The following is a 23,721-nucleotide window of genomic DNA, read 5'->3' as shown; positions in this document are numbered from 1 at the left end:
GTGAAATATTAATAAATAAATAAAAAGGACAGATCAACTTATTGATCAGCCAGTCACGCACCATCTTTGCAAGCCTTTACACCGCTCCACCATCACCGCCAATTCTCTGCCTCCCAAATATCAAATTCAAAATAAACAACCCATTGAAAGCAAATAACACACCATCTTCAAACTTGTTGCTGACATAAGGTTAACGTTCACGAAGAGGCAGCAAGAGGCTGAGGGAAGGGATTTCTTTCTCTCTCAAATCGAATAAAAAATGGGATTTCTTGTAAAAGGGGTTTATGAGTTTATTTCAACCACTGTTATGTAATAATATCAAATTGAATCAGTGAAAAAATGTTTTATTGTTGCTGCAAACGGGTGGTGTTTACTATCAGTTTCCTCATTTTTACCCATGTTTTGTTTTCTCTCTCTTCAATAGTGACATTTTTTTTATTAATTTTTTCTTTGTAATTATCAGCGGTTGGATTGTAAGCTGGAGAGATGGCAGGATATATAATGCAGGAGGGGATCCGCATGCCACAATTGTGAGGTTTGTTCAAACATGATTGAATTTATTCAATCTAACAATAAAGACGTTGTCGTTTAGTTAGATAGATCTTATAGACAAATTAATTATTGTTAAGTTGACTTGAATTTTTGAATAATTTTTCAAGCATATTTAGAACATTGTAAAATACAAGAAAAAAAATCAAAATTGGATTTATAAATCAAATTTCCGTTACTTTTATCTTGAATTTTTGCATTTTAAAAACTTAATATTTAATTTATTTCATGTTAAAAAATTTCAAATTTTCATGGACGGAATTTTTATAATGTTTTAAATAAGGATGAGAATAGTCGTTCATAAATTTAAAAGTTGAAGTATAATTAAACATGTTTAGTTTCACCAAGAACTAAAATTGTTTACCGTTGATTAATATGGCATTTAAAATATGTTACTTTGTAAAGTTAGACTTCAACAAATGGTTAGGGATTTAATATCTTACTCTTGCGATGAAAAAACTAATTTAAGCATAGAATCCATCTTGCGTCTCTAAGACGATCAACATATCATTAAGTTTCAATTTGAAAAGAAAAAAAAAACAAATTTGAATATTAGATAAGTCATAAAAACTTTATTTTTCCTTCAATTTCATGTATGCAATATGTTTCTTGAAGACCTGTATGTCAATCAAAAATATCACCAACTGCATACCGTGGCGGAGCCAGGAATTTTATAGAATCTGGACAAAAATTATAGAGTCAAGAATTATTGTGCACGCACGTGCGAAAATATTGAGTTTGCCCAATTTTTATTTATTTTTGAGTGGGTTAATGGACTATTGGGTTGGGCGAAATATGAAAAAAAGTATCGCCCGGGCTCGCCGGGTGGTGGCTCCGCCCCTGACTGCATACATGACACCACCAATATATCTTTTGTAAAACAATTCATTATCCCTAACTTCCTGTGGGTTATATATAACTAATAGAGTCATAGATGTTATGTGATAATGAATCGTTTATTTTATGCATGTTAATCACCGAAAATAGTTTTTATGTGAGAATGAATCTTTTGATTCATATGTGCCACTAACGCGATGAAAATAGTATTTATTTTCAAGACAAACAATAGAGAGTACACAGAGTATCGATCCCACGAAGATTAATGTAGATAAGTTCTAAGTATTTGCAAATCATGACTCTATTTATTCAAAATTCAAAGTGACAAATAACAGATAAGATTTCGAGATTTTAACATGTAAAAGTAAAAGACGGAAGTAAATAAAAGCAAGTAAAAAAGATTTAAAGATTCAAATGGAAAAAAGTGGTCAAGGAATTGATTTGGTAAAATTAGCTTATGAGAATCACCAATCAAACTTATCTAGCCTACTTACTGCTCATAGAAAACTCAAGATGATATTCTATAAAATGATATGTTTTTTCTTTTGTTAAGTTTATGCTTTGCTCTTTGTTCAAAAATGTTTTATGTTCTTTTATTTGATCCTACATGCATTAATTTTCCATATATGTTTGTTAGATGAGAACATTTATGGATAAAAATGAAATTATAATGTTCGATGAAATTTGAAACATTACGGAAAATAAGTTGTATTAACTTTTTAATTTGAAACATTGCAGAAAACAAAAAAATTGTCTCATCAAAAACAACAACCACTAAATCAACCCAAACTCCATTAATTTTGTTTGATTATATTTTTATTTTAAATTAAAAGTCATTCGAACTAAACCAAACTAACTTATAACGACTTTTAACCTTAAAATTAAACCAAACTGCTCGCAAACATCCCAAGTTTTTTTTTTTGTCTTAGATGAAGCGGTAATCCCACTGAAATTAAACCCACACACAACTATGAAATCCAAATTTAAACCCAGATCACGACGACCGACCTTACAATTTCGATATTTATCGGTTGAGATAAGATTTCTAGATCATTCCCAAGTTTTATTTACTTAAGAAAATTTGCATAGAAAAAATAATCTGAACTCTACCGTGTTTTAATTTTAATTAAGATAAGATATTTTAACAAAATACATGCAACTAAACTCTTTGCTTTTCTTGTAAAAAAAAAACTCTTTGATTTGTAAACCAAAAAAAAAAAAAAAAAAAACTTTGCTCCATCAGATTTCTTCATCGGTAGAAAAACCCAAAGGGGCGGCGAAGGGAATTTGCAGACAAACATCACCGCCCCCGTCGTGGGTAACAATGGAGGCTCGCCATGCATCTCTAGGTCGACGAACGGTACGTTCCTCTTTCTTCATCTCTCTTCCATTTCTCACCTTTCATCTTCAATTTTTGATTTCAATTGAATTGTATGATTCAATGCGTTTATAGCTTGATGAAATTCGTCAAAAGAGAGCACAGGATAGATTGGTTAAAGCCTCTTCTAGATCAGATCTAAGCCAGGTTCCGAGCATCCCCGGTCAGTATTATCGCTGCGAATCGAATAAATCTATGCTTCCTTTTCCGCTTTTTCGTTTCCTAAATCAATTTTGTTTTTCATTTTCATTCAGAGACTGCTGGAATAAACAAGTCCGAGAGCGGAAATAGACTCTCTTCTCAGGTAACGTCTACTCTCCTTTTTAATTGTTGCTTGCTAGCAGAGATGAGAATGTTGCATTAAATGTGTGTTAAGACTAGGCGGGATAGGATTAGAAATGACAGAGTCGAGTCGAGTCGTGGTAGCTCTTGTTGTAGAAAAAATGGTGGAAACTCGACTTAGGTGGTTTGATCATGTAGAGAGAAGACCTTTAGGGTATGTTTGCATGGAGCATTTTGGAGGGGAGGGGCTACATTTCTCTTGTAAGTTACGGACGCTATACATTAAGTGTGAATGAAGTATTATATCATCAATTATTTCAATTTTTTTAAATATTAAATTTATTTTACAATACAGACTTAGCACTCCATAGCCAACCCTCCAAAAAAAACCCCTCCCAAACAAACCCTTGGATCCTCTAGGAAGGAGAATAGATCAGATGAGATAGTCAAATCACTTGACGCAGGGGAAGACTTAGAAAAAATTATAAGAGAAATTATTAAAAAAGATCTAGAGATTAATGAGTTGAATAGAGATATGATATATGATAGCACAAGTTTGAGAGCGGAAATAGACTCTCCTCTCAGGTAATGTCTACTCTCCTCTTTAATTGTCGCTTGAAGTCTAAGCGTAGCAAAGATGAGAATGTTGCGTTGGATGTGGGGTAAGACTAGTCGGGATAGGGCTAGAAATGACAGAGTTTATAGATGCTATAGATTGAGCGTGAGCATAGCTCAGTTGATTTGGACAATGCATAATATATGCAAGGTCCGAGGTTCGAATCCCGGCCACCACCAAAAAAAAAAATTGAAACAACGAAACGATAAATGATCATATAATACTTCAATCACACTTAATTTATTTTAAAAAAACATTTTATACTGTCCATAATTTAAAGTACAAAAGTAAACCCTCCCCTCCCTTTCCCTTCTAAACCCTCAATCCAAACACACCCTTAGATTCTCCAGTAAGGAGAATAGATTAGAAGAAGATAGTCAAATCACCTGACGCAGAGGAAGACTTAATGAGCTGGATAGTTATATGATAGAACATTATGACATCATTTGATTCATGTTGCTGACCTCACTTAGTGGGATAAAACTTGTTTTTGTTGTTGGAATTGTTGCTTAAAGTTTGTGTTGAACAATTTTGTTTAGAGAGACGCGATATTATGAAGTTTGAACTTATTTGCCTGTATACTCTTAATACAGGCAGATGTTAGTTCCCTATTATCTCAAATAAAAGTTCTGCAAAGGAAGAACAATGAGTTGGATGAAGAAAACAGGAAAATAACTTCGAAGGTGAAGGTTCAGATTGTTATCTATTCATTTATATTTATTGACATACATAAAACAAATGCGTTGGCTGATTGTAGTTTGTGTATTGTTGCAGCTTCAAACAATGGAAATTGATAATGGTGCAATGCACAAGCAGTTGAATGAACTGGTAAGCAAAAAGGGTTGACAGTGAATTTTGGTTTTATAGTTTTAAGTTACAAATTTGATGCACCATAGTTAGTAATTACTAATCATTCCTAATTACTTCTCACTCCACAATATGGAGATTGTAATTGTTTAAAGTTTAAACACTTAGTTAGTAAGCCCAATTTGATTCGTGCAGGAGCAAAATACGGTGCCATCTCTTAGGAAAGCTCTCAGGGATGTTGCAATGGAGAAAGATGCTGCAGTTGTTGCACGAGTAATTATTATACTCTAAATTTTATCCTCTCTTGTTTTTAATCTTTCGCAATACCTATTGTGACTTACACATTGGTGCAGGAGGACCTTTCAGCGCAGCTTCGTACCCTGAAAAAACGTCTTAAGGAGGCTGAAGAGGAGCAATATCGTGTATGGGAACTTCTATTTCACTAAAAAACTATAAAATGAAAGATCATTTTTTGTTCTCAAAATCTTATTGGCTATCTTGTTCTAGGCGGAGGAAGATGCAGCAGCATTGCGAGCAGAATTGAACTCAATTCAGCAACAATCAATGACTAACACAGTTAGTACAATACCATCTATTGGTCCACCCGACCACCATCTTCAAATATTAGAAAATGAGTTAGCTGGTTTAAAATTGGAACTACAGGTAAGTTATGATTTTGTTATCGAAATTTTGCCCCTTTAATTTAATTTCCTTTTTTGTTCCTTGTCTAATGGCAATTTAAATCTACAGCGTGAGTCACTAATGAGGCACCAGGGGCAAGAACAATTAGCTAAAGAGCAAAGCCGCATTGCATCACTAATGTCTGAAAAGCAAGAGTTGGAAGAAAAATTAAACTCCATGTCAAGAGAGGCTGCAGGTTCTGCTCATAAATCCTTCTGGACATTCTATTAAATTTCTAATAGCTTTTCGAAACAAAGCATGCTAGCAATCAGTTATGTAAGTTGTGGCTCTTTTTGGATGCTTTATGCCATCCTTTGATCTTAAATGACATGGCCACAAATTCCAGTTCTTCTTTAGTGGAAGCATTCTGCTTTTTAAACTAGTAAATGGTTATAACTACTACTACTACTACCACCGTGTTCTCCTTAAAAATACATGTCTTATACTTACTAGCAGTGGTCCCCGGTAACTGGTGGTTTCAACTAATGTAGATTCATATCTACTTATAGATTTGTGCCATGAAATCTTCTTGATACCTAGAGTCCCTTTCTCTAGCAAGGGTGTTTATGAACTCAATATCTGGTTCCATTTCTCATTGCATTTGACTTCATATTCCTTCTTGTTGTATTGGCACACTATAACATGGAATTGACCCTGGGTTTTGTTCATGCAGAAGTCTCAGATAAAGCAACTCAGAAGACATTCACTATGGTGAGGAAAACTTCTTTCATTTAGTGAATTTTCAATATTTGGCTCTGTTGGCTGATCAATTATACCAAGAAATTTACATTACTGTTTCATTTAAATCATTGGTTAGGTATTAGCAAATCAATCTCTCTGAGTCCTCACTCTTAAAAGTGAAGATTTTTCTTAATCTGCTCCTTTTCAATGCGCCACATGGCTTATTCTACATCGTACATCTCACCCTTTTTTTTTTTTTTAAGAATACATCTCACCTTTTATTATTTTTATTTTTGATCATCCTCTGAAGTACTAAATACTTAAATGATAATCACGTAAATTTTTGGTTGTCGATATCAACTTTCAATAACCATTTTCTTAAAATATTTTGTGGAAGGGGGAAATTATTATTAAAGTGGCACCAATGATCATTTTACAACTGTCTCCTAAGGTGATTTGTTCTCTGTCCGTTGAGGTTACAAAGTCAAGCTCTAACCACTAAGCTACTAAACTCACCTCTTGGACAGCTTTCAATAACCATAAATTTGTAGCTCGTAAATTAAATTATAGTAGTCTTTTCAATTTATTTATTTTCATAAATTTCTTCGTAATTTAAAAAGTTCAATTTTTACAGTTCATTTACGAACATCCTTTATAATTTTAGATTTTATCTCTTAAATATTTTTTATAATATTTTTAAAATTTAAAAAATACCGTGCAATAATCAAGGTGCTTTTTAGTGATGGTATTTGTGTTTACTGTCATCTAGTCATAAGGTTACAACTTGTTTGAGACTTTAAGTAGGTGAAAAATAACACGGAGGGGAGTCAAAATGAAGTCAGCTTGGAAGACTAATTTTTACTGATCGTATGGTTGAGGGGGAGATCTCTTTCAATCTTCTTTAAGGATGTAGTAGTCACCAAACTTTTTTGGACTAGATTGTACATGAGCTGCACATTCTTTTATAACCGTCCCATGTGTTTTATATATCAAGCAAGTCTGAATTATTTTCATTCATAATTTTCAAGCATAATCGCAGTCTTCTTGTTATCAATCATGGGTGTTTTGGCAACTGGTGACGAATGACCTGTCGTTACCCCCAACACCATTTCCTGTCTAATATGTTTTTGTTTAATGGTCACCCTTTTCCTGAATTTCAGGAAGACAGGCAGAAACTTGATAAGCAGTTGCATGATATGGCGTTAGCTGTAGAGAGGTTGGAAAACAGTAGGCAGAAACTTCTAATGGAGGTAAATTCTTCATATTTAAAATTTTACTTTGTACTTTTATGTGTATATTCCATCTGATCGAGTGGTTGGTTTGTCATCTTGTTGGAAGATTGATTCGCAATCTACAGAAATAGAGAGGCTTTTTGAGGAAAATTCTAATCTCTCAAGTTCATATCAAGAGGCAATTGGAGCAGCAGCGAGATGGGAAAACCAGGTAACAATCAATATCTGGATTCTGACTAAATGTAATTTATGGTTTCTGGTTTAAGGTCTCATCTATGCAGCCGTGGTTTAATATTTTATTTGACTTGTCTTCTAAATTGGGAAATTCTTCCCTATTTATTATTTAGTAGAAAAATACTGGTTCCTATCATTTTTCTTTCGGGGTCAAGGCTCAAGAGTCTCTGCATTTTTTGACAAATGAAATTCAGCGAACAAATTCTGACTTAGAATTTAGTGATGTGGTAGATTTATCTGGGAATTTTAGTTCAAAGGCTCTTAAAAATGAAATCTATTCTGGGTTCACAACTGTTCTAAATGATGTATTTTGCCAGAGATGAAGATCCTGTTTGTTCAAAAAATCTTGCATCACTTGACAAATTAATACACTGGTTGATATAACACCCTCCTTTTGCTTTTATTAATATCAGTGATATATTATATTATTATGGCTTACTGGTGAAGCGATTTATGCAGAGCCTTATACTGAGAGGTGGTTTTCTCTTGCATGTGGATTTTTTCCAGCATTCTATTTTGGCTAAGACTGGCGTGATTGTTAGATAAATTTTGTGCCGACAATGTTTATATATTTATGCTGTGCTGAGATCTTTGTTAGGGTGTATACATTATGACAAACACAGTAGTTCCATACTGAATTTTTTTGTTTCTTTATATAACTGTGTTGACTGGTGATTCTGCAGGTGATGGAGTGTCTTAAGCAAAATGAAGAGCTGCGTGGGATTCTAGAAAATTTACGAGTGGAACAGGCCAATGGCTTACCAGAATCCTTTAAGAACGAGGTACATGAGGTTGGTTCCTCGACATCTACAGGAGAGGTGGCATCTCTGAAGGTTATTATGCTTTCCCCGCTCATAATGTATTTGTTCTACTTTGTTGCCAATTCATGTTTTTTTTTTTAAAAATGGCCAATGTTAGTAGTCAGTTGTTATTTTTGTTGGAGGGAGGAGTTGAACCCATGGCCTCCTTATCTCTTCAATCCCTATGTTTCTCCCCAAACCACCTTATGACTCCTGTTGTCAATTCATGATATATCCCCTTGTTGGGTCTTCTTCTTGGGTTAACTCTAAAATTGTCAAACTATAATTTTTTGATTTATCTATAAGAAACTTCAAGGAACTGTGTTTCATTGAGGTCCCTCTGTTCTCAAAACTTTGACAGCTTGTCATCTGTATCCATTTCCGTTCCTTATTCTACTCCCGTTCAATTGCTTGGCAGGGCCAACTTGTGAAGGAACTGAGCAGAGCAGAGGCACTGTCAGCAGAAGTCATGCAGCTCTCTGCACAACTTGAACAAGTCAAACAAGCATATGATGGTCTTGCACGCTTGTAAGATCCTCTCTGTTTTTTCATTGTATCAAACACACATAATTTATTTATTCTGTCTATAAGTTTATTGTATCTGACGCTCCTTTGTTAATGTAATCTACGATTTTGCAGTTATAGGCCGGTGCTGCGCAACATTGAAAGTGGTCTCGTAAAAATGAAGCAAGACAGTTCATTGGTTGTACGATAATGGCAATGAGCAGTTTCATGATGATACTCTAGTTGCGATTGTGAAGTCCTAATTTGATGACAAATGGATTTTTTCGTACCATTGTTCATATCAATTTTATAAAAATGAAGCAGGGTTTTTCAGTAACTGGCTGTGACGGGTCAGCATGAGCAACCCTATGTTATACACATGAATTTGTAAAATGTATCATTTTTATACCATGATTAATATGTAAAGAACATGCACTATCAAATGGGGAAGTATATTTAGATGATAGTTTTGTATAAACCAAACTTAGATCGAAAGTATTGTGAAACCCTTTTTTTCTGGAAGACGTGTATCCTCGTTATAGGGTGCATAACAAAGTTGTCTTTTGTAGTTTGATTTTTGAGGAATTACCCTCTAGTTTAATACCAGAAAGTGCTCAAATGAAAACAAAAAATTTAAATGACAATGACGATACATATTTCCCTTGCACCATCTTGGTTTGTATAATAAGAAACTATATAATAAAGTGAAGCTTTTGTTGTGTACTTGTGTTTAATGGGTTGTCTAAATGCTTTACATATATACAGGTATATTCGAAATATAACCAACTGTCCTCAATCAAAATATGATTTGTGATTCCAATCCTCAGTGGCATGGTGTTTATTTATTCTGGTTCACATGAATTAAGAAATTGACCAGATTTTTTTACCTACCTCTTTCTGAACAGTTGTCGAATCTCTAGAAAAATCTTAGGACGGACTAAGGAAAAGAAGAACCTCAAAAGCAATAGTTAGGTTATTAAACAAATGTGTAGGTGTTTAGAAGAGCTAGTGAAAATAGATTACACTACTTTAGCTTATTTTTTAAGCTCTTCACAATAGTTTGTCAGAATTACTTATATAAAAAATTCTTTCATAAGCTTATTTCCATTCTTTATGTTCATTCTCGATTGCAAGGACAACGTATACAAAAACACTTATACAATAGTGGCTTAAATTAAGTCGATTACCCAAATGCACTTTTATAATTGGTAGGAAATGGATAAAGGCCTAATCAATCAATGCCGGTTAGTCAGATGATTATTCCATTATGAAAAGCAAAACCATAAAACAATTATAGGACCTAATCAATCATGCTTATTACCCATGGTTTTGTTATAAAAGAGAGAGAAGATGTAAGCTGGCAACATGTCCTATTTTCTCTTCTTTTCCTCTAACCTTCAGCCACTTTTCTCCAACCATGAAATTCAAAACCATCTGTTTCTGCCTTAGAAGGAAAAACCACAAGAGTAAGGAAAACGAAGTGGAAGATTTAGAGAAACTCTCCAATGGCAAGCCTAGTCACAAGGAAAAAAATAAAGGGCATGTTTCAACAACTCATGCTAATGATGGTGCCGGCAACAATGTTCATGGAGCCAATACGATTGCTAGCAATGACGCAGGAGTGGTGGCTGCTGCCACGGTGACTGCAGCTCATGTGTCTTTAATGAGTCAAGATGGTAGTGGTCATGGTGGTGAATCTGGTGGGGGGTAGCACTGGTACATCATACATGTTTAAGTTATTTTTTTTCCTAGCTACTACTACCACTTGGTTTACAATGAAATATTTCTCATCAACCTTGTTGTGAAAGCTTATAAATAAAGCATGATTACTTCTAAATTATAATGGTCCTATCCTATGGAGTTATTATTTATGTTGAAACTATATATTATATAGAATAATTTATGCATTTCAATTGCCTGCCAGTTTCTCATATATGTTAGATGCCTACAATTGTATGAGATCCCAATTGGAGAAGAAGAAATTCCTAACTAATCTGTAAAAAAAAAATCCCGAACAATTTTTATAATAACGAACAGACATGATTCTGCTTGTCTGCGAATAAAAACTATCTTGTTGTTTGGATGAGGGTGCAAAATATCAATGGATCCTAACTCAGAGTGCAAAATTTTGAACAAGAAATATTGTGTTATTGTGATTTGGGAGGCACTATATATAAGAGCTATAAAACCTGAGTTACATTTGATGAAACTAAAATCTGATTTCTTCCATGCTTCAGCCGCGGCCAGGGGCTGGTGTTTGATGCAAATGATCATATTTGTGGATCCATTGATATAAGCTTGATGAACAACTGTAGTAGCTGGCTGAAGCGTTCCTTTTTACATATAGTATTTCTATATTACCAAATGTAAAATAGTTATTTTGATATTTAAATGTATGATATGTTTATTTTTTAGAAAAAAATGTATGATATGTTGTCACAATAATATTTGATCTTCTCAAATTTACAAATATCTTCAAATGTCTCTTTCATTATTGTACTTGTATAAACCAAATTAACTAGAAAAAAAATACATTAACTAATTTAACTAACTACAAATATATTTAAACACCAAAATGATCGAAAAAAACACATGAAGATCGTCGTATGTATGCTCGACTTCGGTCATTCAAGTTAGTTTTTGTAATTATAATATTTCACATAAAAAATAAAATCTAAACATAGTGGAGGCACGATCTATAACACAGGTATAGAAAGAAACTTTGAATCCAAGACCTTGTGCTTGCTTGAATCTGATACTACAATTTTAATATAAAATGACATGTATTTATAAAGGCCCTAAATATATATTTTTCAAACACTTTTGCATTACACAAACACTTATACTATAAGATAAATAAATTCAAATAATTTAATCCAACATGCTAAAGCAATAGATACGCCTTGAAAAAAAAAAGTTATAGATACATATATTTATTTTTTAAAGTTTTATATTATGGACAAATTTACACATGTTATGAAATTTAAAATAAAATTTTGTATTAGAACTTGTACATTTAATATTAAATATAATTTTTTTGAAGAGATAATTGTTGTTTTTAATTTTATTTTTTTATTAATATTAGTTATTTTAACATGTGCAACACAAATTTTTTTTTAATACAAATTTACATGTTTTAATTCTTTAAGCAAGGCCTAAAAGCACTTAATTCGCCAAATTTAAGTTTCCATATACATATTTTTTTGTTGATAAAGTTCCCATAGACATGTTTGTCAAAAAAGGCGCCCCTATACATTAAAGTACCGGCAACAAAATGTCTTAGGAACATGACTTTATTTTTTTTAGCAAAGAAAAAGAAAGTAATTACTACATTTTTTAAGCCACAACAATGACTGCATTAGTTATCTTAAGCTTTAATTGTTAAAATTGACTTTGTAATATATATGAAGTCTAAAAAATGACTATGTAAAAAAATTACTACATACATTTTATTATTTACTTTGACAATTTTTTTTTTCTTTCTATGCAGACATAAACTTCAGAAAAATTACCTAGATGTTGAATTTTTATGATTTTTTTTTACATTAAGTATGAGTTGTTAAAGGTGAAAAGCTCAAAAAACAAAACAAAATCAAATTTTGAGTTTTTTTTGTGTGTATAGAACATCTATGAATAACACTTTTTAAATGAGAGGACTCATTAATAACCATCAGATCAAATTGTATGGATCAGATTAAAAGCTTCATATAAAATTAACAGCAGTGATAATTAAACACATATTCTTAGACACAAATACGACACCAATGGCAAACTCGTAATTTCCACTAAAGTGCAAGGGCATAATTGATTTTTCAACAGCAATTAAGAGGGTATTTTTGTAGTTTGCTTCCAATTCTTTCTCTCTGAACTTTCTCATCATTCCACCACTCCGCCGCTCATCGTTCCACCACCATGCTGTCTTGTCCCATCCTCCCTCCGCCCTAACCTCCACACCTCTTCTTGTTCTATAGATCAGGCTGCAGAGAAAAAAATAATTGAAAGGAGAGAAATCGGCAGGAAATAGAGAGAGAGAAGCAGAGAAGAGTGAGAACAGGGGGAGAGAGAGATTTGAAAAGGATGGTGACCGAGTACTTTGAATCTGCAAAGAAGAGAGAAAAGAGATCTGATTTGCCGACGAGGACAGGTTATTGTCGACAGATTCGCAGAGATGGAAAAAGTCGAGGACATGGTGGTCGGAAGGGGTGTGCGAGAGTTGCAGAGACGGTAGCGCAAGGGGTGGTGGCTAGAAAAGACGGCGGCAGGATGGTGGTGCGTGCAATTGAGAAGAAGAGAGCGCCTGAGTTGCTGGGAAAGGAATAAAAAAAAAAAAATGAAGTATAAGTGAACAGTAGTGTATGGTGTCGTATTTTTGTCACAAATATTGTGTTCGGTTATCATTATTGTAAAATTAATTGCACATAATTATTTTCCCTTCTTTTTATCTTCTCCCCGTTACTCTTTCTCTTTCTTCTTCCTCTTTCTATGGTTTTCACCTTTCTTCTCTCTCTTGCTTCATCACTCAGACCCAATTTATTGTACCACTCATACACAGTAATAATTAACTTCTCAACTTTGTACAAGGATGCATCCATGGACCATGGTAATGTGAGGAATCTTGTTTCTTCTGAGCTATCAAGCCGCGATGAACTTTGTTTCTACTAATTTCATATCGATACAAATTATTAATTTAGAAAAATCTTTAGTTTCTATGATAAAAAACCATAGATTTTTGACTTTGTTATATGACCTTTTAATTAATCTCGAGAAACATGACCAACCAAATTAGGGATAACAAGACATAGATATAAATGGGAGTGTTAAGAGTCCTCTAATTCCAGGCTTAATCCCAGAAGGATAGCTGACGGTGACGGAAATGCCAGCGATGGTGGTGAAACGGAGGTAATCGAGAGTGTTGAAGTTTCCAACGACGGTTGTGAATGGTGGGTTGCGATCAATGACTGTGTATTTTGGTTTTGTTGATGCTGTTATATTTGTGTTCATCTTTTCAATTTTCTCTGTGGATCGATTCTGCTACAACAAGAGGAAGAAGAAACAATGTGTTTTGTTTTTTACTCTTAACATGGAGAAGAGCTTAAAAAATGCAGAAAGGGAACAAGTGGAATTGATTTAAGTATAGAAAAATTCATCCAGCTTTAAATTTTTAATTGCATCTGAACCGTTTCCGATAAAGGAGGAAGGAAAAGGGGTAACTCATAATAATGATTAAGAAGAAGAGAATAAAAAGAAGGAAAATAATAATGTGCAATTAATTTTATACGAAGCTTTTAATCCGATCCATACAATTTGATCTAATGGTTATTAACGAGTTCTCTCATCCTCTCATTTAAAAAGTGCTCTCACTTGAAATGCCCTGTGTATGGTGGCATTTAGCATGGGTCAGTGAAGTTGTTTCCCACCATGGGAAAGTCAATTTTGACCATTAGATTAGGTAAAGAACACATAGTTATCATAGTCTCTCAACACCATATCTAACCAACCACCCTCCACAACCCATCTCCCTACTTGCCCCCACCACCTCAATGCACTTTCTCTCTCCATTTCTATCAGAATTTCTTCATCAAATATTGAATGAAAATTTTTAACATGGGAAATCCAAATTCCAGCTATAGAGATTTGTGTGATTTTGTATTCTAATTTTTTTCAAATTTGTACTCAGATTTGTCAAATTTGTATATCAATGATTTACTCTACTCTCGTTTGTTGCAATGTATTCATCTTCAATTTTTATCATGGTAGACCTTCACATCTTCAACACAAACTCCAAATCCATCCGACCTGATTCATATTCATACTGACCCGGTTGAACAACCAAGCAACCACACAGTAATTAAAAATCCTTGAATAAAAAACTAGAGAGAACTCATGAGTGAAGGGAATAATTTGTGTAGATCTTAGCTGAAACTGAACTTATTCCTTTTTCTGTAAATTGCAGTCTATGATTTTCATTCAGGAACACAAAGAAATCGATGTTCAATTTAGAGAAAAATAGAGACTCATTTGTCACCAAAACTTGAAATTAAAAAAATATATATATATTGGGAGAAGAAAAATATTGAGAGCAAATTGTGTGATTCAAGCTGTTGTAATGGTAGTCATGGTTGGTTTGATCTTGCAATATACACAGCTGCTGGTGGGGGAATGAGTCATGAAGGAGAGAGAAAAAAAATCTGATGTTGAGATTCCATGATAAAACAATATTTCTTATTTGATTCAATGGACAAAAAAAACTTTCCTATGGTGGGAAACAGTTCTCATTTCCCATACTAAACCCCATCCCTGATATATATATATATATATATATATATATATAAAACCTTTCCTAGCATTCTAAGGATGCCTGAATATATTTTTATTTTTTGATTAAAAATTGCAACATTGTAATTTTATTCCAAGTAATCATATAGTCAGGTGTTAAATTCTACTTCCTAATTTTGTTAGCTTGATTATAGCATTATAAGAGCTTCCAACAAGAGTTTTTTGAGTTTTTAAACAATGAATGAATTAATTATGAATTTTTGTTCTTCATAATTAAGAATTTATTAGACAAATTCAATCAAATAAATCCTGAAAATTCCAAAGATCAATCTTTTTTTGTTCGTCTCTACCTAAAAAACTTCTTTGTCTGTAGTATAATCCTCGACAATGGTCACTAACTAAATAATTGTGAGAAATCTAATTGTGTGTCTTGTTATATGGTCTAAAACTGCCTTTTCTTTCATATCATGCGTGCGTAAGACTATCTTTTCTATCATAATGTTTGCATGCGTGAGAAATGTTAGACATTGACGTACATTTCTCAGACGAACAACTTAACTTTTTTGTCTCTGTATTCTATAAACGAGTCACATATACAATTTGCCATATTAAAAACAGGATTAAATATATTTTTATCCCTATAAATATACCAACTTTTTGATTTAGTCCTTCTAAAATTTTCCTTCAATTTTTAGTTCCTAAAAAAAAAATTTCATTTTCACTTTTGGTCCCTCTTTTAAAGTAAAATCACATGTAGAATTCATATTTTTGAATAAAAATTTGCAGAAAAATTCATAATATTATAAGAATCTCTCCCAAAAAACTTAGAATTTTTTAACATAACATGAATTTAATATGAATTTTTACATTTTTTACGGTTAAAAATTCATATTTTGTTAAAAAATTCTATTTTTTTCTGAGAATTTTTTTTACAATATTCTACACATTTCTGCATAAATTCATTAAAAAAATACAAAAATTAACTTAAAAATAGGGACCAAAAGTAGCGATTGGAAATTTTATAGGGACTAAAAGTTGAAGGAAAATTTTAAAAGGACTAAAACGAAAAGTTGATATATTTGTAGGGACCAAAAACATATTTAATCCTAAAAACAATAGCCATTCTTTTAAATCCGGTCTAATTTTCATGTTTGATCAACCAAACAAACAAATCATCCTATTTTTATCGTTACTTCTCCCGCATTTTTCATAAGTTTAATATCCAGTACAAACATTTACCATTTGTAAATCAAACATAAACTCCTACGAAAAGATCGCTTAGATTTAAGAAAGAGTTGCTTAGATTTATTTATCAACTATTATTTAAATATAATAATATACTTGACCAAAAAATAATAATAATATAAATATCAACTAAAAAACACTACTAATATCATAATTTAATTTTGAAATATTATATATTTGGATCATGTTAACTTGTGCCCTCATGACACATGTTAAACATTAATTTCATTTAATTAATGGTAAAAATTAGTTGAAAAAAATTAATATTAAACATTTTGAGCAATAAAATAACACAATTTTCAATACATAATTTATATTAGTAGAATTTTTAAGTTAACATTTTCCTATATATTTATATGTGGGTTTTTTTTTTTTTACAAGAGAAACGGGCTTTTAGTTAAATTTATTGAAGACAAAAAAAGAAATATAGTGTTAGTGTGATTTTGTAGGCACTATATATACAAGAGAGATAGTAAAGACACGTGGGAGTTGGTGATAATAATCGGATGCAAACCTATTTATATTCCTCTCTTTATTCTTCCTTTCTCGTCCGCCTCTTCTTTCTTCTCTTCTCTCTCTATCCTCTTTCTTCTTCTTCTTCATTCATCTTCCTTCATCGCAAACCCTAAAAACCAGAATCAAACCCTAATCGGTGTTGATTCTTTTCTAAATTCACTCACACTTTCATCAATTTCGCTGAAATTCTTCTTCATGGCTGCTTCTACCACAAGCCAGGTTTATATCGATGTCATCGAAGATGTCATGGTCAAAGTTCGCGATGAGTTTGTCAATACCGGTGCTAGTCCCGGTGATGAAGTTCTCCGAGAGCTTCAAGCCGTAAATTTCACAATTTCTTCATTTTCCCTTTTTCTCCTTAATTTTCAATTAATTAATTAATAATTAAAGAAATCTTGTTAATTGATATGATTTGATTTAGCTTTGAAGAAATTTTTTATTTAGGGTTTTGGATCTGATTAATTTTGTTTAGTGATTTAAGATTTGTTTAATGTTTTTGATGATTTCTTTAGATTTGGGAATCGAAGTGTATTCAAGCTGGTGCAGTGCTAGGTCCAATTGAGAGGAATACTGGAGTTAACAGGCCAATGCCGGGCGGTCCTATTACTCCTGTTCATGATCTTAATGTTCCGTATGAGGGAACTGAGGAGTATGAAACTCCTACTGCTGAAATACTTTTTCCTCCTGTGAGTTTTTGCAATTAGGGTTGTTATTGAATGTGTTTATTGTGATTTGTTAATGGATGTTTTGAATTGTTGTTACGGGCTTTTGAATTTACAGACGCCGTTGCAAACTCCGATTCAAACACCTTTACCTGGACCTGGGGAGACTCCAAATTATAACATTCCTACTGGACCAAGTGACTACTCTTCTGGAAATGATGCTGGTGGAAATGCTGATGTCAAAGGTGGAAGACAAGCATTCATGGTAAAGTTCTTTTTTTTTTTTTTTTTACAGTTGATGTTTTGAGAATTTTTCATATGCCAGGTTGGATCCTCTTGTGTATTATGAATCACAAAAATGACGGTGGCATGAGAAAAAATATGGAGAAATTAGTGTTATAATAGAGGGATTTTGTGTGAGGCAATCCAAATATGTTTCTCAATTGATATTCTCAATTTGTGCAATTGATTTAAGCTTTGGCTATTGTACAGTTGTTGAACTCTTCTGTTTAGAACATGTTCTTATTTTTAACGTGTTCATTGATATTGTTTGTACTTTTAATTCTTCGCAGCCACCTCCTTCTCCTTGGATGAATATGAATCAGAGGCCTCCACTTGATGTCAATGTTGGTAAGTCCCGTTCAAGTCCAGGATCATGTTTAATAAAATGGATTTACAGTAACGATGGATTGCATTGCACACTGCAGCTTATGTGGAAGGACGGGATGAGGCAGATAGAGGAGCTTCTAATCAGCCTATGACACAGGTAAACAAGTTGTCGAGGGCTTATTCTACCTATTGTTTGCTGCTTTTAAGATTTCATGAGACCTTTCTGTTGGGCTGTTTTATGAAGCTAGCAAATATTGCTCCTTTCTTGTTCCAACACATTTAATGTGTATTTAAATGCTGTTTTAATCATTCATGATTTTCAGTAAAACAATATTGCATGATTTGGTCTATCATGGCTAACATCACCTTGTTAAGGAAAACTTGTTGCTTTCGAGTCTGAACTCGAAGTCATGACATTTAGATATTAATAGATGTTTGAAAAAATTCCAGGACTTCTTCACAATGACTGGTGGAAAGCGGAAGCGCAATGATTTGCCTCCACCATATGATGCTGGAGGATATATACCTCAGCAAGATGGAGCTGGTGATGCTGTGTCTGGCGATTTTGAAATTGAGGTGTGTCTTTATCCCCCTATTGGTCAGCACCAAACTTTTATAATAATTTAGATTTATGTAAGCTAGGTACTTGCATATCAATTGCAGGTAGTTCCGTAATAGTGGTAATGTCAATTCTATTATTTATACCATCAATGTTAGTTTTCTGCTGTAAGCGGTGAGTGTTGATTTATAAAACAAGGGGTTTCAATCACTTTGTTGGGTTTAGCACATCCCCTGTCCTTTTGCGGGGTTAGGACAAGGTGGGGGCACCAGGGCTGATGGAATGTGCAGGGACATGCCATCTCTACCTAATTTGTATCTTGTAATTTTAAAAAATTGTTGTGGTTAATACTTGTCCTCGTGAACTTAGCTCAGTTGGTATGGACAATGCATAGTATATGCACGGTCCGGGGTTCAAACCCCGGCCATCACTTGCACCGAGATGTATGCTTTTTGCAGATGATGTAGTCTTGCTTGGTGAGTCGAGGGAGGAGTTAAATGGGAGGCTAGAGACCTGGAGGCAAGCCTTAGTAGCGTATGGTTTCCGCCTGAGTAGAAGCAAGACGGAGTATATGGAATGTAACTTCAGCAAAAGGAGAAGTGGGTCTACCTTGGAGGTGAAAGTTGGAGATTATATCATACCCCAAGTTGCACGATTTAAATATCTTGGGTCCATAGTACAAAATGTCGGAGAAATAGAAGCAGATGTAAATCATCGTATTCAAGCTGGGTGGTTGAAAACTTGAAATGGAGAAGAGCCTCAGGTGTTTTGTGCGATAAGAAAGTACCACTTAAGCTAAAAGGAAAGTTCTATCGAAGAACAATCAGACCGGCAATGTTGTATGGTACAGAGTGTTGGGCGGTTAAGAACCAACACGAGAGTAAAGTAAGTGTAGCGGAGATGAGGATGTTGCGATGGATGAGTGGTAAGACTAGACAAGATAGGATTAGGAATGACACCATTAGAGAGAGAGTGGGGTAACACCTATAGTAGAAAAGTTGGTAGAAAATAGGCTTAGGTGGTTTGGACATGCAGAGAGAAGACCTGTAGATGCCGTTGTAAGAAAAGTAGATCAAATGGAGGAGAGTCAGGTTAAAAAAGGTAGAGGAAGACCTAAGAAAACCATTCGAGAAACCATTAGAAAAAATTTAAGGTCAATTAGTTGGATCCAAATATGTTTTTTGATAGAACACCCGGGCGTCATTTGATCCATGTAGCCGACCCCACTTAGTGGGATAAGGCTTGGTTGTTGTTGTGGTTAATGCACAAATTCTTTCATATGTGATGTTGTGCAGCAACAGTTTTCCAAATAAACTATTAATGACTTGTTCAACCACTTCAAAACTGTAAGGCTCACTTCCCAATGACGCACACTCACACCATAATGAAAGGGAGATCCTTTTCTAAAACCAAATGAGCTCTTGGACAGCTTCTTTCCCAGTTCCCAATGATGCACACTCACACCATAATGAAAGGGAGATCCTTTTCTAAAACCAAATGAGCTCTTGGACAGCTTCTTTCCCAGTCCGCTTCTGTGCATTGTTGTTTTGGCATTTTGCACTACAAGAGGGGGCTGGGAAAGAAAGAAACTAGCAATGTTGGTTCTAGGGGGCCGGGAAAGAAACTAGCAACATTGCCATTGGTGTTAGCTTCTTTTCTAGATCACTGTTGTACATCATTGTGTCGACTTTTTGTAGTACATGCATTGTTTTATTCTGTCTGTTTGTTACTTAATTCATTGACTTTCTCAATTGGTGGATACATTTTTTCAGTTACTAAACTGTTGAACATAATCTTTTAGGTATGTGGAGGGAGCATCTCCTTCAATTCACAACACACTAATTCAAAAGGGAAAATGCCTGCAGATTTGGAGAGACTGGCTTCTAGGATTCCTCAACTTGATGGTCCGATTCCTTATGAGGATGATGTGCTTTCTACTCCAAATGTGAGTAATATTTTTATCTGCTCCTGCCTGTGCTCGTGTGAGCTTTGATAATGTAACAGTTTGCTATTTGTTATTTCCGTACTCAGAAATCAAAATTATTTTGGGAAAGAATGCATGCACCCGACCTTTAGTTATTTGTAAATAGATACATCAGCTTTGACTTTTGACAATTAATAATCTCAGTTTAAAGGGGCTCTCAATATCAATAGCAACTTAATTTGTATTTAATGTGAATTTGATTATCATTTGTTGCAAAATAAATAAGAAATCGACCGTTCCACCAAAAAAAAAAAAAGAAATCGACCGTATCTCTTCAGATGTTTATTATTCTAGGAAGTACTAAACAGTGGAAAAAGTCATGGTTATACTCCCATATGAATGAGTGTCTGTTCAGTTTGGTGTAAACACCGCCTCTTCTTCCTTGGTTCATCATTGTTGAAAACAGAACGACACAACTACAGTTCAGATATAATACGTAACTTCGTCATCGATTTAATGGATTAAAATAGGTATTTCCAGTTGTCTAAGTTGTTGCTTTTTGAATCCAAGATGGACACAGGAATATTTGTATAATTTGAAACCTGAATTAGTTGCATATTTTATTGAAGACTTACTCGCTTTGATATCTCAAAAACTGAATGCTCCTTTGATCCTTGAATTGATTGAATGGGCATAACTTCTTTACATATGTCTTGCATTCCAACACCTTACAGGGTTTTGTTTTATTCCATCTTGTTGCAGATATACAATTATGGTGGAGTGTTCAATGAAGACTACAACATTGCAAATACACCAGCTCCTCCTGGTAGCTTGAAAACTTGATGTTAATTATATTTTGAAGATTTGTGGCATATCATATATTTTCTTGACGTTTGGCGCTGTTTTCTTTTGCATTCTTAGAAGTACCAGCTAGCACTCCTGCTCTTGTTGCTCAAAATGAGGCGGTAAATGAGGATGAGGATGATGAGCCATTAAATGAAGATGATGATGATGATTTGGATGACTTGGACCAAGAAGATGATCAAGATACAAATCATCTAGTTTTGGCCCAGTTTGACAAGGTAACAACCTCCTTCCACTTTCAGTTAACTACATGTCAACTTGCCAAGTGCTACGGCAATGTAATATATATATCTAATAGAGTTGGCTTGTTAAACTTTAGGTGACACGCACTAAGAGCAGGTGGAAGTGCACATTAAAGGATGGCATCATGCATATAAACAAGAAGGATATTCTCTTCAACAAGGTTTGTTGATCTTGAAGGAAAAGAAATTCTGATATTTTCTCATCTTTTCAGTTCAGTTTATTTAATTGTCACGGTTAATGATACAATACACTTCTGCAGGCGACAGGAGAGTTTGACTTCTGATTTTGTTGTGGCAAGTGCTATGGTGAAAGCATAATTCTGAGGTGTCAGTGTTTCGTGATATTTCTTTGATTGTAGTTATTATTGAGAGAGAGAGATTCAGGAAGAGAGAAATCCTTACACTTTCGAGACTGTTTTGATGTTGGCCTCTTGTGCATAATGGATGGGCAATTTTTGGCCTTAACATAATGTTTAGATACTGAGCATTTCATCAAGTCCATTTGTCAAGTATGTAGTTCGTTGTATACTTGGACATTTTGGTTAATTTAAGAGCTGCGCTGTATGATAATGATAGTTTTACTTAGCATTGGTTCGAGCTGTCTTGTCTTTCTTGCTTAGCTTTTTTGAACACAAAAATCAGGGAAACATCAACTAGCGTATAGGACTCTTTTATAAAGTTCCGATATATTGATTGTGATATCTTAAACCCATGACAAGTATAGGGCTCTTAGATTTTCCTAAAAATTCATCCATCCTATCCAACCAAAAGCTGAAGTAGACACAAATTAAAGTAGATCAACATTCTATTGAGAAAAATGTGGAATAACAGAGGATGGGTGAAGAGAAAATGTAAGCAATACACCATTCAAGAAGAAGAAAACTATAGTGTGGGTTTGAACATCCAATACTAAGATGTCATAGACATGTAACACACTAGACTTGAGTTTTAATTTTTTTTATCGAAAGTAATTTTTTTTTTGAAAGAGATCGAGCGAAACTTAATTTTGCCTCAATCAATTACCTCTTAGTATTTTTTTTTTTTGTTGAAAATTTCAATTCTTAGGGTCCGTTTGGTTCGAGAATTAGGAGCAAGGGGAGGGGAGGGATTTTAACGGACGGGAGGGGAGTGGAGATATTTTAATCAAAAACGTGTTTGGTTCACAAGAGGAGGGGAGAAGAGGGGGAGAGATTTTAAAATTATTTTACCGTTTTATCCTTAAACTTAATTAAATAAAAGAAACTACTTGATTTTACGATTTCAGAGACTGACGAATGACAATCACATATCTAAGCTGCTTATTCTATCTCAAAATGACTCATATTTTGCACAACAAGACATGAATTGGTGAATTAACATTGAAAAAAAAAGTGGAACAACAAGCAATAATAAGTTGAATTAAAATAAGATAATAATAATAAGGCCGTTGACATCAACAAAGTAGTAGCAGGAGTGGTTTTTAGATGTGGCAAATAAGGGTGATAGATAATATAATAATAGAAGTTGTTACAAGGAAAAATATAACAAAATAATAATAACAATTGTTACAATAATAAGATAACCTAATAATATTTAAGATTGTTACAAAGATAATATTAATCTAATAATAATAAAAGTCGTTACAAGGTTAATATTGAGATTTGAAATTAATTTAAGGTTAATTATGGCAATGCAATAAAATTTTAAAGAGATTTGCTTCCCTCCCCTCCCCTCTCCTTCTAAAAATTGAACCAAACACTTCAAATTAAAAATCTTCCCTCCCCTCCAAAACTCTCGAACTAAACAGACCCTTAATATAATATAGCGAATGTTTTGTAGTATGTTTTTTTTTTTCAACTCTTAATATAATATATTTTTTAGTTGTAATTTTTGTAGAGGAGGAATATTTTGTAATTTTAAAAAGCCGATAATGTATTTTTCTCTCTGCATATTTTTTTCTCTGTTCTCTCTCTTATACCCTCCCGTTCTCTCTACAAATATTTCATCAGTAATTCATTTTTACATGTAAAATACGTTGATTTTCATTTGGTTTCCAAAAATTGTGTATGGTATGTCATTTGATTTGATCAGTTGGCTTGTGCATGTGACGCAGCGAGAAGCCATTGAGCTGTGTCAAAGCTAGACTTTTGCAAGCTGTATTGCAAGCCATTGAGCTGTTGTTACAAATACAAATAAAAAAGATTTAGACATATATTCATAAATGAAAAAATTTAAAAGAGAAAA

The 23,721-nt window shown here is 33.6% G+C and overlaps 2 protein-coding genes across 3 annotated transcripts; both read left to right on the top strand.

Moving 5' to 3' along the window:
• The first annotated feature begins 56 nt into the window (after positions 1–56).
• On the top strand, positions 57–9,182 carry LOC11408921 (calcium-binding and coiled-coil domain-containing protein 2). Of its 2 annotated transcripts, XM_024776776.2 has the most exons (16): positions 57–535; positions 2,630–2,746; positions 2,840–2,927; positions 3,019–3,068; positions 4,256–4,345; positions 4,437–4,490; positions 4,665–4,742; positions 4,823–4,891; positions 4,977–5,132; positions 5,220–5,346; positions 5,824–5,861; positions 6,992–7,081; positions 7,170–7,274; positions 7,981–8,130; positions 8,516–8,625; positions 8,737–9,182. In XM_024776776.2, the coding sequence occupies exons 2-16, from the start codon at positions 2,711–2,713 to the stop codon at positions 8,810–8,812; spliced, it is 1,317 nt and encodes a 438-aa protein (XP_024632544.1). In that variant the 5' UTR covers positions 57–535; positions 2,630–2,710; the 3' UTR covers positions 8,813–9,182. The 2 variants fall into 2 exon arrangements, with proteins under 2 accessions (XP_024632544.1, XP_003597408.1); XM_003597360.4 differs by lacking the exon at positions 57–535 and having other exon boundaries at positions 2,584–2,746.
• Positions 9,183–16,615: 7,433 nt separating this feature from the next.
• On the top strand, positions 16,616–22,095 carry LOC11416101 (transcription initiation factor IIA large subunit). The gene is made up of 11 exons (XM_003597356.4): positions 16,616–16,959; positions 17,151–17,324; positions 17,419–17,565; positions 17,873–17,930; positions 18,008–18,066; positions 18,360–18,485; positions 20,270–20,413; positions 21,155–21,218; positions 21,314–21,474; positions 21,576–21,659; positions 21,759–22,095. The coding sequence occupies exons 1-11, from the start codon at positions 16,834–16,836 to the stop codon at positions 21,780–21,782; spliced, it is 1,167 nt and encodes a 388-aa protein (XP_003597404.1). The 5' UTR covers positions 16,616–16,833; the 3' UTR covers positions 21,783–22,095.
• The last annotated feature ends 1,626 nt before the right edge of the window (positions 22,096–23,721 follow it).

Source organism: Medicago truncatula, chromosome 2, assembly GCF_003473485.1.
Source record: "Medicago truncatula cultivar Jemalong A17 chromosome 2, MtrunA17r5.0-ANR, whole genome shotgun sequence".
NCBI classification, from domain to species: Eukaryota; Viridiplantae; Streptophyta; class Magnoliopsida; order Fabales; family Fabaceae; genus Medicago; species Medicago truncatula.
This window is presented reverse-complemented; position numbering and strand designations above follow the sequence as displayed.

Excerpts from the sequence above, each read along its gene's own strand:
- LOC11416101 (XM_003597356.4), top strand. The coding sequence starts at position 16,834 with ATGGCTGCTTCTACCACAAGCCAGGTTTATATCGATGTCATCGAAGAT. Across the intron at positions 16,960-17,150 it reads TTCTCCGAGAGCTTCAAGCC|ATTTGGGAATCGAAGTGTAT; the intron begins GTAAATTTCACA and ends TGATTTCTTTAG. Across the intron at positions 17,325-17,418 it reads CTGAAATACTTTTTCCTCCT|ACGCCGTTGCAAACTCCGAT; the intron begins GTGAGTTTTTGC and ends TTGAATTTACAG.
- LOC11408921 (XM_024776776.2), top strand. The coding sequence starts at position 2,711 with ATGGAGGCTCGCCATGCATCTCTAGGTCGACGAACG. Across the intron at positions 7,275-7,980 it reads CAGCGAGATGGGAAAACCAG|GTGATGGAGTGTCTTAAGCA; the intron begins GTAACAATCAAT and ends GTGATTCTGCAG. Across the intron at positions 8,131-8,515 it reads GAGAGGTGGCATCTCTGAAG|GGCCAACTTGTGAAGGAACT; the intron begins GTTATTATGCTT and ends ATTGCTTGGCAG.